This window comes from Camelus bactrianus, chromosome 21 (genome assembly GCF_048773025.1).
Source record: "Camelus bactrianus isolate YW-2024 breed Bactrian camel chromosome 21, ASM4877302v1, whole genome shotgun sequence".
Lineage (NCBI taxonomy): Eukaryota > Metazoa > Chordata > Mammalia > Artiodactyla > Camelidae > Camelus > Camelus bactrianus.
This window is the reverse complement of record NC_133559.1, coordinates 11,801,328-11,811,239: the sequence shown is the minus strand read 5'-3', so window position 1 is coordinate 11,811,239 and position 9,912 is coordinate 11,801,328. Positions and strand designations below refer to the sequence as shown.

Below are 9,912 nucleotides of genomic sequence, written 5' to 3'. Positions count from 1 at the left end.
TATGAAGCTTTCTCCCAGTACTAGAGGCAGAATTTGCATGGGGCACGGACAAGCATATAATTTGTGGTTTTGCTTCCATCAGGTTAATGGCTCACAATATCAGACTAGGTCCCATATTTTACCGTTTCCCTTGCAAATAAAGATACATACCCTATTCACTGCCCTCCTCCCAAGAAGATTCAGAGACAAACGTTGACTCTCGGGATGAAATTTAATGAGCTTTCAAAATGAGGCAGATCTGGTGACAATGCTTTATGAGTTTGCAACAAAACAGAGGCTTGGCAATATATCTTGGCACTGTTCTTTAGATAAAGAAGTCCAGGATGCAAACCTGTGAACTAGCTGTCCTGCCATCCTCACCGAAACCCCCAACCAGGTAAAGCTGATCATTCCAAAGGCAGGTCCGATGGCCCGTGCGTTTTAGCCCATGGTCTGCACAGGGAAAGTGGAACCACAGAGAAGGAGACTTGCCTGTTGGGTAAGGGCGGAGGGTGGTTATTGAGGCAGTAGCATTTTGGTCCCCATGGGGCTCTTAACAGGACCAAATTCTTGCCCGTTATTTTTCTCCTCACTTGATTTATGGGCCTTTAAAATATTTAATATTCTGTTTATTCCTTCAACTTGTTGACTAATTCTTCCTCCTCCCTAACCCATTCCTCCATCCTCTTTCTTTCTGTAGTCCTCAGGTTCTCCTATCTTCCCACCTTTTACCCTTCTGAACCATTAAACTGGCTCTCACGGGTATCATAGATGTAGAGGTCATTGCAGATGGTGTCTCTGGCTCTGGTCAGAGTTTCTCCACCAAACAGCACAGCAAAAGGCCCAACCACAGAACATGAGTGATGCCGTAGTCCTCGAGGCCCCTGCCGAGACCCCTGGCCACTGCTCACCAGCCTTGCAAGCTGTTCCGTCAAACGGGGGGCAACAAGTGGTTCCTCCTTGAGGGATAAAGAAGGGACTGTCTGGAGGCATTTGGGCATCACAGTTTTAGCTCCCTTCCACCCTTAGCATGTGAGTAGATAATACCTTAATCCTCCCATGACTCCAACGCCCAGCTACTTCTGGTTCAGCTGAGTTGCATCCCCCAAAGAGCAATAGCTGGTGACCTTGGTGGAGCCCAGGACTTTGAAGCAGGGCAGCACAGTGACCTGAGCGTGAGACTGTATGGCAGCCTTCTTCCTTATAGCTGTGGATATGCAGAAATGCAGCCCTGAGTTGGGTTTTCTGAAAAATCTAAGTGCTGTACTGCCATTCCCCGATTCCCACCCACCTTGTAGAAAGGAGGCAGGATTCAGTGCAGCAGTTCGGTTGAGAAGGGAGGGTAATATTGGTAGAGTTTAGCTATCTTAGACATTAAAGAGTTCTGGGGAAGGAAGATTTGGATAAATTGTGTGCGAATCTACGTAGACAAAGGGTTTTGGGCAACGGTGTCGTACCAATAAGTGCGGGCGCCAGGGTCCAGCCTTAACGTGTAGATGCTTCCATAACGACGCTGAGTGCGGGTCCCGCCCTCCCTGCCTGCCACCCGCAGCTCTCGATCGGAGAGGCGGGTACAGGTATGACTACTGAGGCCAGCAGGGGGGCAGTTGCCTTGGGCGGCTCTCCACGCCTCCCACACACCTAGCTCCGTGTCCAGGGCGGCCACTGTGGCCAGGCGACGCGACCCGTCCCAGCCGCCCACCACGCAGAGCCAACGCCCGCCCACTGGCGCTGCGTCGTGATGGCTGCGCCTGGGGCCGTCCTGGGTTCCTACCCGCACGGCCTGGCCTCCAGCCGGGTCAAAGACCACCGTATCATTGCTCGGCTCTCTCGCTCCTCCGGCTAGAAGACCCCCTACCAGATAGAACCGTCCCCGCAGTTCGGTGCATGAATGGAAGGCCCGGGCCAGCAGCGGGTCCCGCGCCACCGGCCGCCAGGTCCAGCCCGAGCCTCCCGCCCCACCCACCGCCCCGGCCATGGGTACAGGGAGGGGCGGGCTGCGGCGCCAGGAGTCCGGAACCCCCCTACATCGCGGCCCAGGCTTTCCCGGAACAGCCTCTATTCCCCTACCGGAAGCCGTTCCGGGTCCCCACCACAGGCCACCGGCTTCGCTCCGCCGTTGCCCAGCAACCACTGCCGCGGCTGCCGCACCACCGCTGCAAACTGAAGGTCGCAAAGCACTGGTTACCGTGGAGATAGGAGACTTGGGTAGCCACCAGGAACCACACAGTGTTGTCACCATGGCGACAGGAGCTTTTCGAGTTAAAGAAAAATCTTGAAAGATTAAATTCCGAAAGTCGGAGGATACCCAATTCGTGAGAAAGATCCCTGTTATCTAAACTACAAATTCACTTGGGATTATGACATTTGGGGGGATGAGGAGGGAACCAAGTGCTTTTGGCTTTGGCGTTTCTAATACGTACTGACCTCTCCAGAGATGAGCTAGAGGAGGCAAAAGTCAGAGGGAAGGCAGTGAAAGTGGACTAAGCACTGACCTGGGAGTCAGGAGACTTGGGTTCTGGTGCCAACTATATCTTGTCTCTCAGAGTGATTATTTTTCTCCAGGTCTTCTCTTTCTCATTTATAAAGTGTACCTTTGGCTTCTCCCTTAGGTGTCTTCCAGACCGACTATCCCGTAGTAAAGGCTTGAAGGTCCTAATTGACTGAGTGGGACAGTCCTTTCCTCTCTGGCCACTAGAGGGTAGTAGAATCTAGTCTGTCAGGGAACATTGTAAGGGGAGGGGAGAGAGAGAAAGAGAGAGAGATTGGGGTGGGGGTGAAGAAAGGAAAATACCTTAGGCATACTTGAGCCTTGGAGAACTTTTCACTATTGAGTTCTAGGAAGAGTAATTCCTTATTTCATCCTGTCTCATAGGCTTACACAGCACAAGGAAACTGAGGTACTGTGGCATCTGGAACTCAGAATTAAGGTCAGGGAGTTTCTCCTGATAAGATCCAGGGCAGAAGCTGCCCAGCCTTAGAAGCTGGATGGGAGTGAGGTAGGGGAGGAGTGAGAAGAACAGACTCCTGCCCCTCCCTGGTATCTTCCTTTTATTCAAGCCAAGTCCATGAGCTTCTTCTTAACTCTATCCCTCCAAGACCCAATGAAGAATAAAGAAGCCCAGCTCCAAGTGAAAATGTACACTTGGAGTGTACATTTAGCTACAGGTGAAAATGTAGACAAATTTCTACTCCCAGCACAGCTGGGGTGGGACAGAAACAGGGCTTGTGTCCCCCAAGGCTGGGCTGTAAATAAGAGTGATGACTGCTTACTTTTGCCTTTGATTTCTACACATCAACTTGATCCCCATCATGCCCAAGAAATTTAGGGCATAGAGAGTGGCTGGGGCTGCACTGGGGACGGGCATGTAATTCAGGGATCTGACAGCATAACAGGGCTTTTCCTACTCCTGATGGTAACTCTCAGTCCTTAGAGAAAACAGCATGGGGAGGGTATGGGCAAGAAGGTACCAGGACCTGTTTCCCACCTATAACCTTAAAGCTGAGACCCAATAGTAGCTTAGAAAGTCTCTATCCACCCAACTATAGCTTCCTCTGAGTCTGACAAAGAGGATCCTCAGTTTTCCAGATCATGGTAAAAAAAAAATGTCTTAAAAAAAATCACTAACTTCAAATGTCCTTGGTTGAAATCTGAAAGCTAGTCTTTTCCCTAAGGCTCTGACTGGCTAACCTCCCAACAGCTGGATTTGGATCTGTCACACTCCTACGATTTAGGCGAGGAGCTGCCTGGGGGGTGGTGTCATTTTGCTTAAACCTTATTGGCTTATATGCCCATTTTAGGCTATTACTTTTGCTTAAGTCTTTGGCTGCTCTGCCAGACTCATTTTCTGCCTCTTCTGGATAGAACAGGGAACTCCCCACCACAGGGGCCTTTCCAGCTCCTCTCTCCCAGCTTTGTTTTCCTTCTACTCTCAGCTTCCACTTTGACTCTGAGTCCTCAGCATTTGGCATCTCACTTGAACATGGAGCCTGAGCCTCACATATTCCTTGAGTGTATCCTCCCCCTTACCAGTTCTGCACCTCCTCCACTTCCAACTAGTAGCTAGAGGTGTCTATCCATTTCTGCTCCTGGGGAAGGACTCCTACCTCCCCAGTTTAGTCTGACTCAAGCTCATATTTTGAAGAAGGCAGAAAAGAAATGGAGGAGGGGGAAGAAGAAGAAAAGAGAGAGAGAGAAAGAAAACAAGCCTATTTGCATTTGTCTAATCCATACTTGACTCCCCAGGGCAGCATCTAAAATGGTCTATAATGACCTTGTCAATGATTAAAAAAACAAAACAAAACAGAAAAACAAAAACTGAAAGGGCATTAAAATAAAGTGAAAGGCACACCTGAGAGAGAATTGTTAGAGACAGGGAGAAGGGCAACCAGGGCTCCTCCTCTGGACCTGCTTTCACCTGCTAACAATGTACAGGGACAATCTCTGTCCAGGAGTGGGGATGGGAGCAGATCATCCTGAAAGTCTTAGAATCCTGATGTGATCCATGAGTTTGGTCTCCTCAAATGGCTGTTTCTGGCAAGCAAGGATCCATACAGCTCAGCTTTCCAGTCTTAGTCCAGCCCCAAACCTGTACCCTCTTGTCTCAAACCTCCACAAAACTCTTGGTCTATCTTCTCCTTCCCTTAACTCCATTTTCTGACCCTGGAACCATCCCTGGTTCTCAGCATTGTTCAATACACCTAGAAAGTGAAAAATTGGACCCTAGGGGTCTTAGTCACACTCTCAAGACTCTCTTAGTTCCCTCTGCCTACATCTCCCAGGCTCTCCCATCCTTCAGGCCCTCTCTCTGGCTCTTCCTCTATTGTCCACTGACCTTTCTACATTTTTCCCACATTTCATTCTGGCCACTTGATTTCCTGGCCCCATGCTTTCTTGGCACCAATTCTGGCTCTTTGCTCTCAGCTCAGCCGGAATAAGGACATGGACAAACAGAAGGACAGAGGAATGACCAGGAAAAGAGACTCCAAGAGACCAGATCTTGAGATGTGTTTGAGACGTGAGCTGAAAGGAGTTTGAGAGAAAGGTAGAACTGTAAGCCGACTTGGGGGTGGAGGGGAGTGAGAATCAGGGGAGTTAGAGAATGATCGGAGGCGAGATGAGGATGGGAAGGAACTTGAGTTTTTGAGGGACATAGTGATATTAAGTAGGAAAGTATCAAATGGGTCGTTGTTGAGTGGTGGAAACTGAGGGTGGAAGTGGAAAGTAGCTGAGTGGGCAGTAGCTAAGTGATCCCAGAATTGGGCAATGGGCATCCAGAAATTTCGCTTTAGGTCTTTCTGTCTGTTTCAGAGCTTGTCTCAGCTTCTTGTCTCTTTGAATTGCCCTTCTTCAATAACCCGTCTGTGTATGTGTGTGTTTCTCCCTGTCTCTCTGTATCTTTCTATCTCTAGGTTTCATCCTGTCTCATTGTGCCTTGGGATCTCTCACCATTTCTACTTTATGTTTTCTCTCTGGGTCTCTGCCTTTCTGTCCTCCCTATCCTCTCTCTCCTGAAACAGAGCCAGCTCTCTGACTTTCCTGCAAGGAGCTTTGGAACCTTCCAGGAGTGGCCAGGCTTCTCTCCTTTGGCTGTATTCTAGAATTGTAGAACCAGTTTGGTGTCCCTGGGCACAGTCCTAGGGTATTGATTACTGATGAGGATGTGAGTGAGCTTCAACATACAGAGTCTTTTCAGGGAGTCAGATTTCCCCACAGAGGACCTTAGAGCATGGAGGCCTAGGCCCAGGGAGAGAAGCCAGCTGGCAAGGAAAGATTTGTCTCCAGTCTCTGTTCCTCTACCCTTTCCTTCTAGCTCATGAGCCAGTGCTTCCTACTCTTGCTAGTTATCACAGGTAAGGGCCTCTTTCTCTATTTCTTGATCCCTAGCCCTTCTTTTATACCACTCCTAGAACTGAAGGAAAAATTGACATTCAGGAAGGCTTCAAGGTGGGGCTGGAGGACAGTTACTAGAGGTTTCTGCAAGGAAAGCATGAGATGTGGCAGATGATGTGGAAGATGCTCAAAAGGGAGTCAGGGGCTCTACACGGTTTCCACCCCTGCTTCTCCAATAGACTGGGACTTCCCTCCTCCATCCTCAGCTCACAGGCTCCCAACCCTGCTATCTCTGGAACTGAAAACTGATGCAGCACAGGGTCCAAGTCTCTGAGTGCAGTGGGAGTGAAGCCAAGAACTAGTCCTGCTGCAGTGGGGCCTTGGGGGTGTCTTGGAACCTGAAGACCTGGCCCTTGCTTTCCAGGGCCACGCAGAGAGACAGCCTGGAGCACTGGGGCTCTGCAGCTGCCCCATATTCTGGCCTCTGACCAGGGCAGCTACACCTGCCTGCTGAGTGCTGAGCACTGATGATGGAAACAGGTGGAGCTGCAGGTCTGAGGTAACTTCGGTGCTGGTGTGGAGAGGAAGAAGGGGATTAGTGTTGACGTGATGGAGAGGTGAATATTCCTGGATCATACAGGAGGAGGACTATGCTAACAAATTGCAAAAGGAAAATCTACCTTCCAGTTACAAGAACCCCCTGATCCTACTAGTCCCCCTGATTCCCACCTCCCGCTTGTGTCCTCTCTGCTTCTGCCCCTCTCCTTCAACGTCTTCCCTCAGGGTCCTTTCAACACTTGCCCTCTCCCCTCACAGTCTTCCCCACTGTTTCCCCCCTGGGTCTCATGGTGTCTTTCTTATTCTTCCCGCATGTTCTTTTCTGTAGCTGTCCTGCCAGCCCCAGTGCCTGGTCCGAAGGTGATGCTTGACTGAAGGGCCTCAGGAGGCTTTTCCCCGGGGAAGCTAAGTTGGGTGGTGGCAGGAGCCCAGGCTGATGGCCAGGAAGTGTCAGTCTTTGGCTCAGAGAGGAACCACACTTTCAGCCTCTAAGGTGGATACTTGGGGACATGAGTGAGAGGCTACAGAGGCCTGGTGTTACCTGAAGATGCCCTGGTGGTGCAGGTCCTGCAGCCTGAGCTGGCCCCTGGGGGCTGCCTACATGTTCCCTGACAGGTGGGCTCTCTGGGAGGAGCCTGGCTCTTTCTGAGGACGGGGGTGGGGACAGGGATGGGGAGAATGCAGGGGAGCATAGTTTGGGTTCTTCCTAGAATACACTCTGTGTCCTAGGACCCCGCCTAATTGTTGCTCTTACCTCCCCCTTACCACTGCCCCACCTACTGCTGTTGTTACTACGTGGAAGACTATGACTTCCACAAGGGCTTCTACTCTTGTCCTGCATTAGCCAGGACCTACTTCTAGCCTTCTAAAAGTGCTATTCCACCCAGAGACATGGGGTCAAAGAATAAACGTGTCTCTCTTTTAACCCACGCCCTGGTCCCTGATCTTGTGATTATGTATTTACAGAAGCTTGGGGAGTTCATGGGGTGAGAGCAAGGAGGGGGGCTCTGCACTCAATGGCCTACTGAGAAACAAGGCCCAAATATGCCTTATGTTCAGCTACTTCCTCACTTCAGCTTTAGGGCTCTTTAAGGACAAGCAAATCCAGTCCCCTGAGCTCCAAGGGATATTGTTAGGCCCCGAGGAAGTGTGGCTGTCATTAAGGGATGGGGCTGGATACTGGGGATCCATGGGTCTGCAGGATAGGCAGATAGGAACGGCACGGCACACAGCACATGGTAATGTCTAGGTGGAATCTTGGAAAGCAAGACACCACCATCCTCATACTGGGCACAGTGAAGCTCCAGTTGGAGGGGAGCAAAGGTGTTTTCCACTGGAGGAAAAACTGCTAGAGCCCCTGTTTTCTGTGTGAGGGTCCCTCCCCACCCTTCCGTGGATGAGGAGCATCCTAGGGAGGAGCAGGAGGAGAGACTTTGAAGCTTCTATCTAAAATAACCTTGGTCCTGGGGGAGGGAGTCCAGTCCCCTATCAGTAATCTTCCACTATAATGTCAGTCAGCCCACAACACCTCTCTGTGCAAACTACAGAAACCAAGGCAGTGAGCAGATCAGGAATAGCTTAATATCACACAGAGAAACAAAGCCATTTAGAAATGGATTGCAGACATTTTGTCCACACCCAGGCTTCCAACTAGTTCCACTCTGATTTATTATCCACTCTCGACTCTCCCAAAGCCCAAGGGTCTCCCTGCCAGCTTTTGACTCTTTGACCTGGGCTCTCACCACAGACAAACAGGATATTACTCACTAAGAAGATCTCTCCTTCCCCCAACCCATCTTTCTGATACCTGCCCCCAACCCTTCCAAGCTTGACCCACTCCCTCCTTTCCCTGCTCACTCAATCTGACCCTCACTCTCACTACTCTTCTCCCCCACACCACCCCACCCATCCTTGTCCCTCCCTGACTCACCTCCAAGCCCCATTGACACAAACAAAAATTTCAGCACAACCCACTCCAACCGGTTTAGCTTAGGTGTGCAGCCTGCCATGGGGACAGACACAGGTTACAAGCGGATGCTTGGACACACGCAGGTAATGAACATCAGCAGTTATGCACACAGAGACGGCCCCAAGTATGGACACAGAGACACGGAGGGAACACATAATGGAGGGATATACACTGTTACAGCTGTTTACGTGTCTGTCTCTCCTAACTGAGGGCTCCTTGAGGGCAGGGACCACGTGTTATGTCTTTGTCCTCTCCCTGGAGCCTGGCACAAAGTGGTGCTCACTAAATATCTGTCAAATGAACTCAGGCATGCAGGCGTGCACGCAGTGATGCCACTCAGACAATATACCTGCTAAAGATGCCACCTTTACTTGAATTGTTCCCATTCTTAGGTCCCAGAATGTGGGTGGGAGGAGGTAGGTAGTGAGGCATGAGGGGAATGGGGGTTCAATGAGAAAGAAAGAACAGAACCCAGGAGACCAGGTGCTGGTCTGGAAAGTCTTTCCTAACCAATGTTTTCTTTCAGCCCCAGCATTGGAATTTGCCTTCTTCCATGGGCATCATCTCAGAAGAGGAAAGGAAGGGCCTAAGAATGAGTGTGTGTTCCCTAAGAGCATGGCCCTTGTCGGATATACAGGGTTGAGGGCACAAGAGGGCAGGGGGCTTGGAGACAGAAACTTGTTAGATGAGAGGTAAAAGATCTCTACTTCAGGCAGAGGTCTGGAGTGACTGCCAGGCCCAAGTGTTCCCTTTCAGGCACAGTGATGCCCCTAACCCTTCCTTGAAGGCCACCTTTGGTGTTTACTAAGACCTGAACATACCCCTGAAAAAATATCAGATACGTCCTGGCCTTAACATCTCTGGAAATCCCAGCCTCCCTCTGGTGTTCCTTATGGCTGGAATTAGAAGTGAATGATTGAGGGTCCCAACCAGAGGCTCACAGACTTCCTGACTGGTGGCACTGTGGAGGTGTGGTGGTGTATTGTGAGTGGAAAGGCTGAAGGGGAAATAGAGGCTGGGTATCCACCACATGAGCTAACTGCTTTCCCACCACTGTGCCTCAGTTTCTCCTGTGGTTTCCTGGATCAGGAGGGGTAAATCCGTGGGAAGGAAAGGAGCTCCTCTGAAATCATGCGATAGGATCCAAGGTGTGATAATTATAATTATAACACAGGATGCTCCTCCTCCCTTTCCCCCCGGCTCTACCCCACCCCTGCCACAGTGGATCTCAAAGAAGCATCGGGGTGGGGCTGCTCCCCCAGCACAGGTGGGGATGTGGGTCCTGAAGAGGGGAAGGGGTTCACCAAGGTGGAGGTGGAGAGAAACCAGAGCTTTGGCATTCAGCCTGGCCCCTAGGCTACCCATGACCCATGGGAACTAGCCCTTGAAGAAGGGGTCACTGCCATGTACACTGCTGAGATCTAGGATCTGAAGCCAGAACTGGGGTCCAGGTCCAGAGGCAGGATTAAAGTCCAGGTCACTAACCAGTTTCAGGAGAGTCAGGATCTCTGCTTCACTGATCCCACCTGACCACCTTTTCCGTTCATAACTTTAGGCCTTGGACGAAATGTAT

At 50.7% G+C, this 9,912-nt stretch overlaps 1 protein-coding gene across 2 annotated transcripts; it reads right to left on the bottom strand.

The window, feature by feature from the left end:
- Positions 1-192: 192 nt before the first annotated feature.
- On the bottom strand, positions 193-2,339 carry KLHDC9 (kelch domain containing 9). 2 transcript variants are annotated; one of them, XM_074349705.1, is made up of 5 exons: positions 2,050-2,339; positions 1,437-1,833; positions 1,027-1,186; positions 740-938; positions 193-471 (listed from the first exon to the last, which is right to left on the bottom strand). In XM_074349705.1, exons 1-5 carry the CDS (start codon positions 2,219-2,221, stop codon positions 305-307), a joined length of 1,095 nt encoding a protein of 364 aa, XP_074205806.1. In that variant the 5' UTR covers positions 2,222-2,339; the 3' UTR covers positions 193-304. The 2 variants fall into 2 exon arrangements, with proteins under 2 accessions (XP_074205806.1, XP_010953974.2); XM_010955672.2 differs by lacking the exon at positions 2,050-2,339 and having other exon boundaries at positions 1,437-2,041.
- Between the last annotated feature and the right edge of the window lie 7,573 nt (positions 2,340-9,912).

Coding starts and splice junctions, on each gene's coding strand:
- KLHDC9 (XM_074349705.1), bottom strand. CDS start 2,221: ATGGTGACAACACTGTGTGGTTCCTGGTGGCTACCCAAGTCTCCTATC. Junction 1,834..2,049: donor GGGACCCGGAACGGCTTCCG/GTAGGGGAATAG, acceptor TCTATCTGGTAG/GGGGTCTTCTAGCCGGAGGA. Junction 472..739: donor CCTCTACATCTATGATACCC/GTGAGAGCCAGT, acceptor CTTACCCAACAG/GCAAGTCTCCTTCTCTGTGG.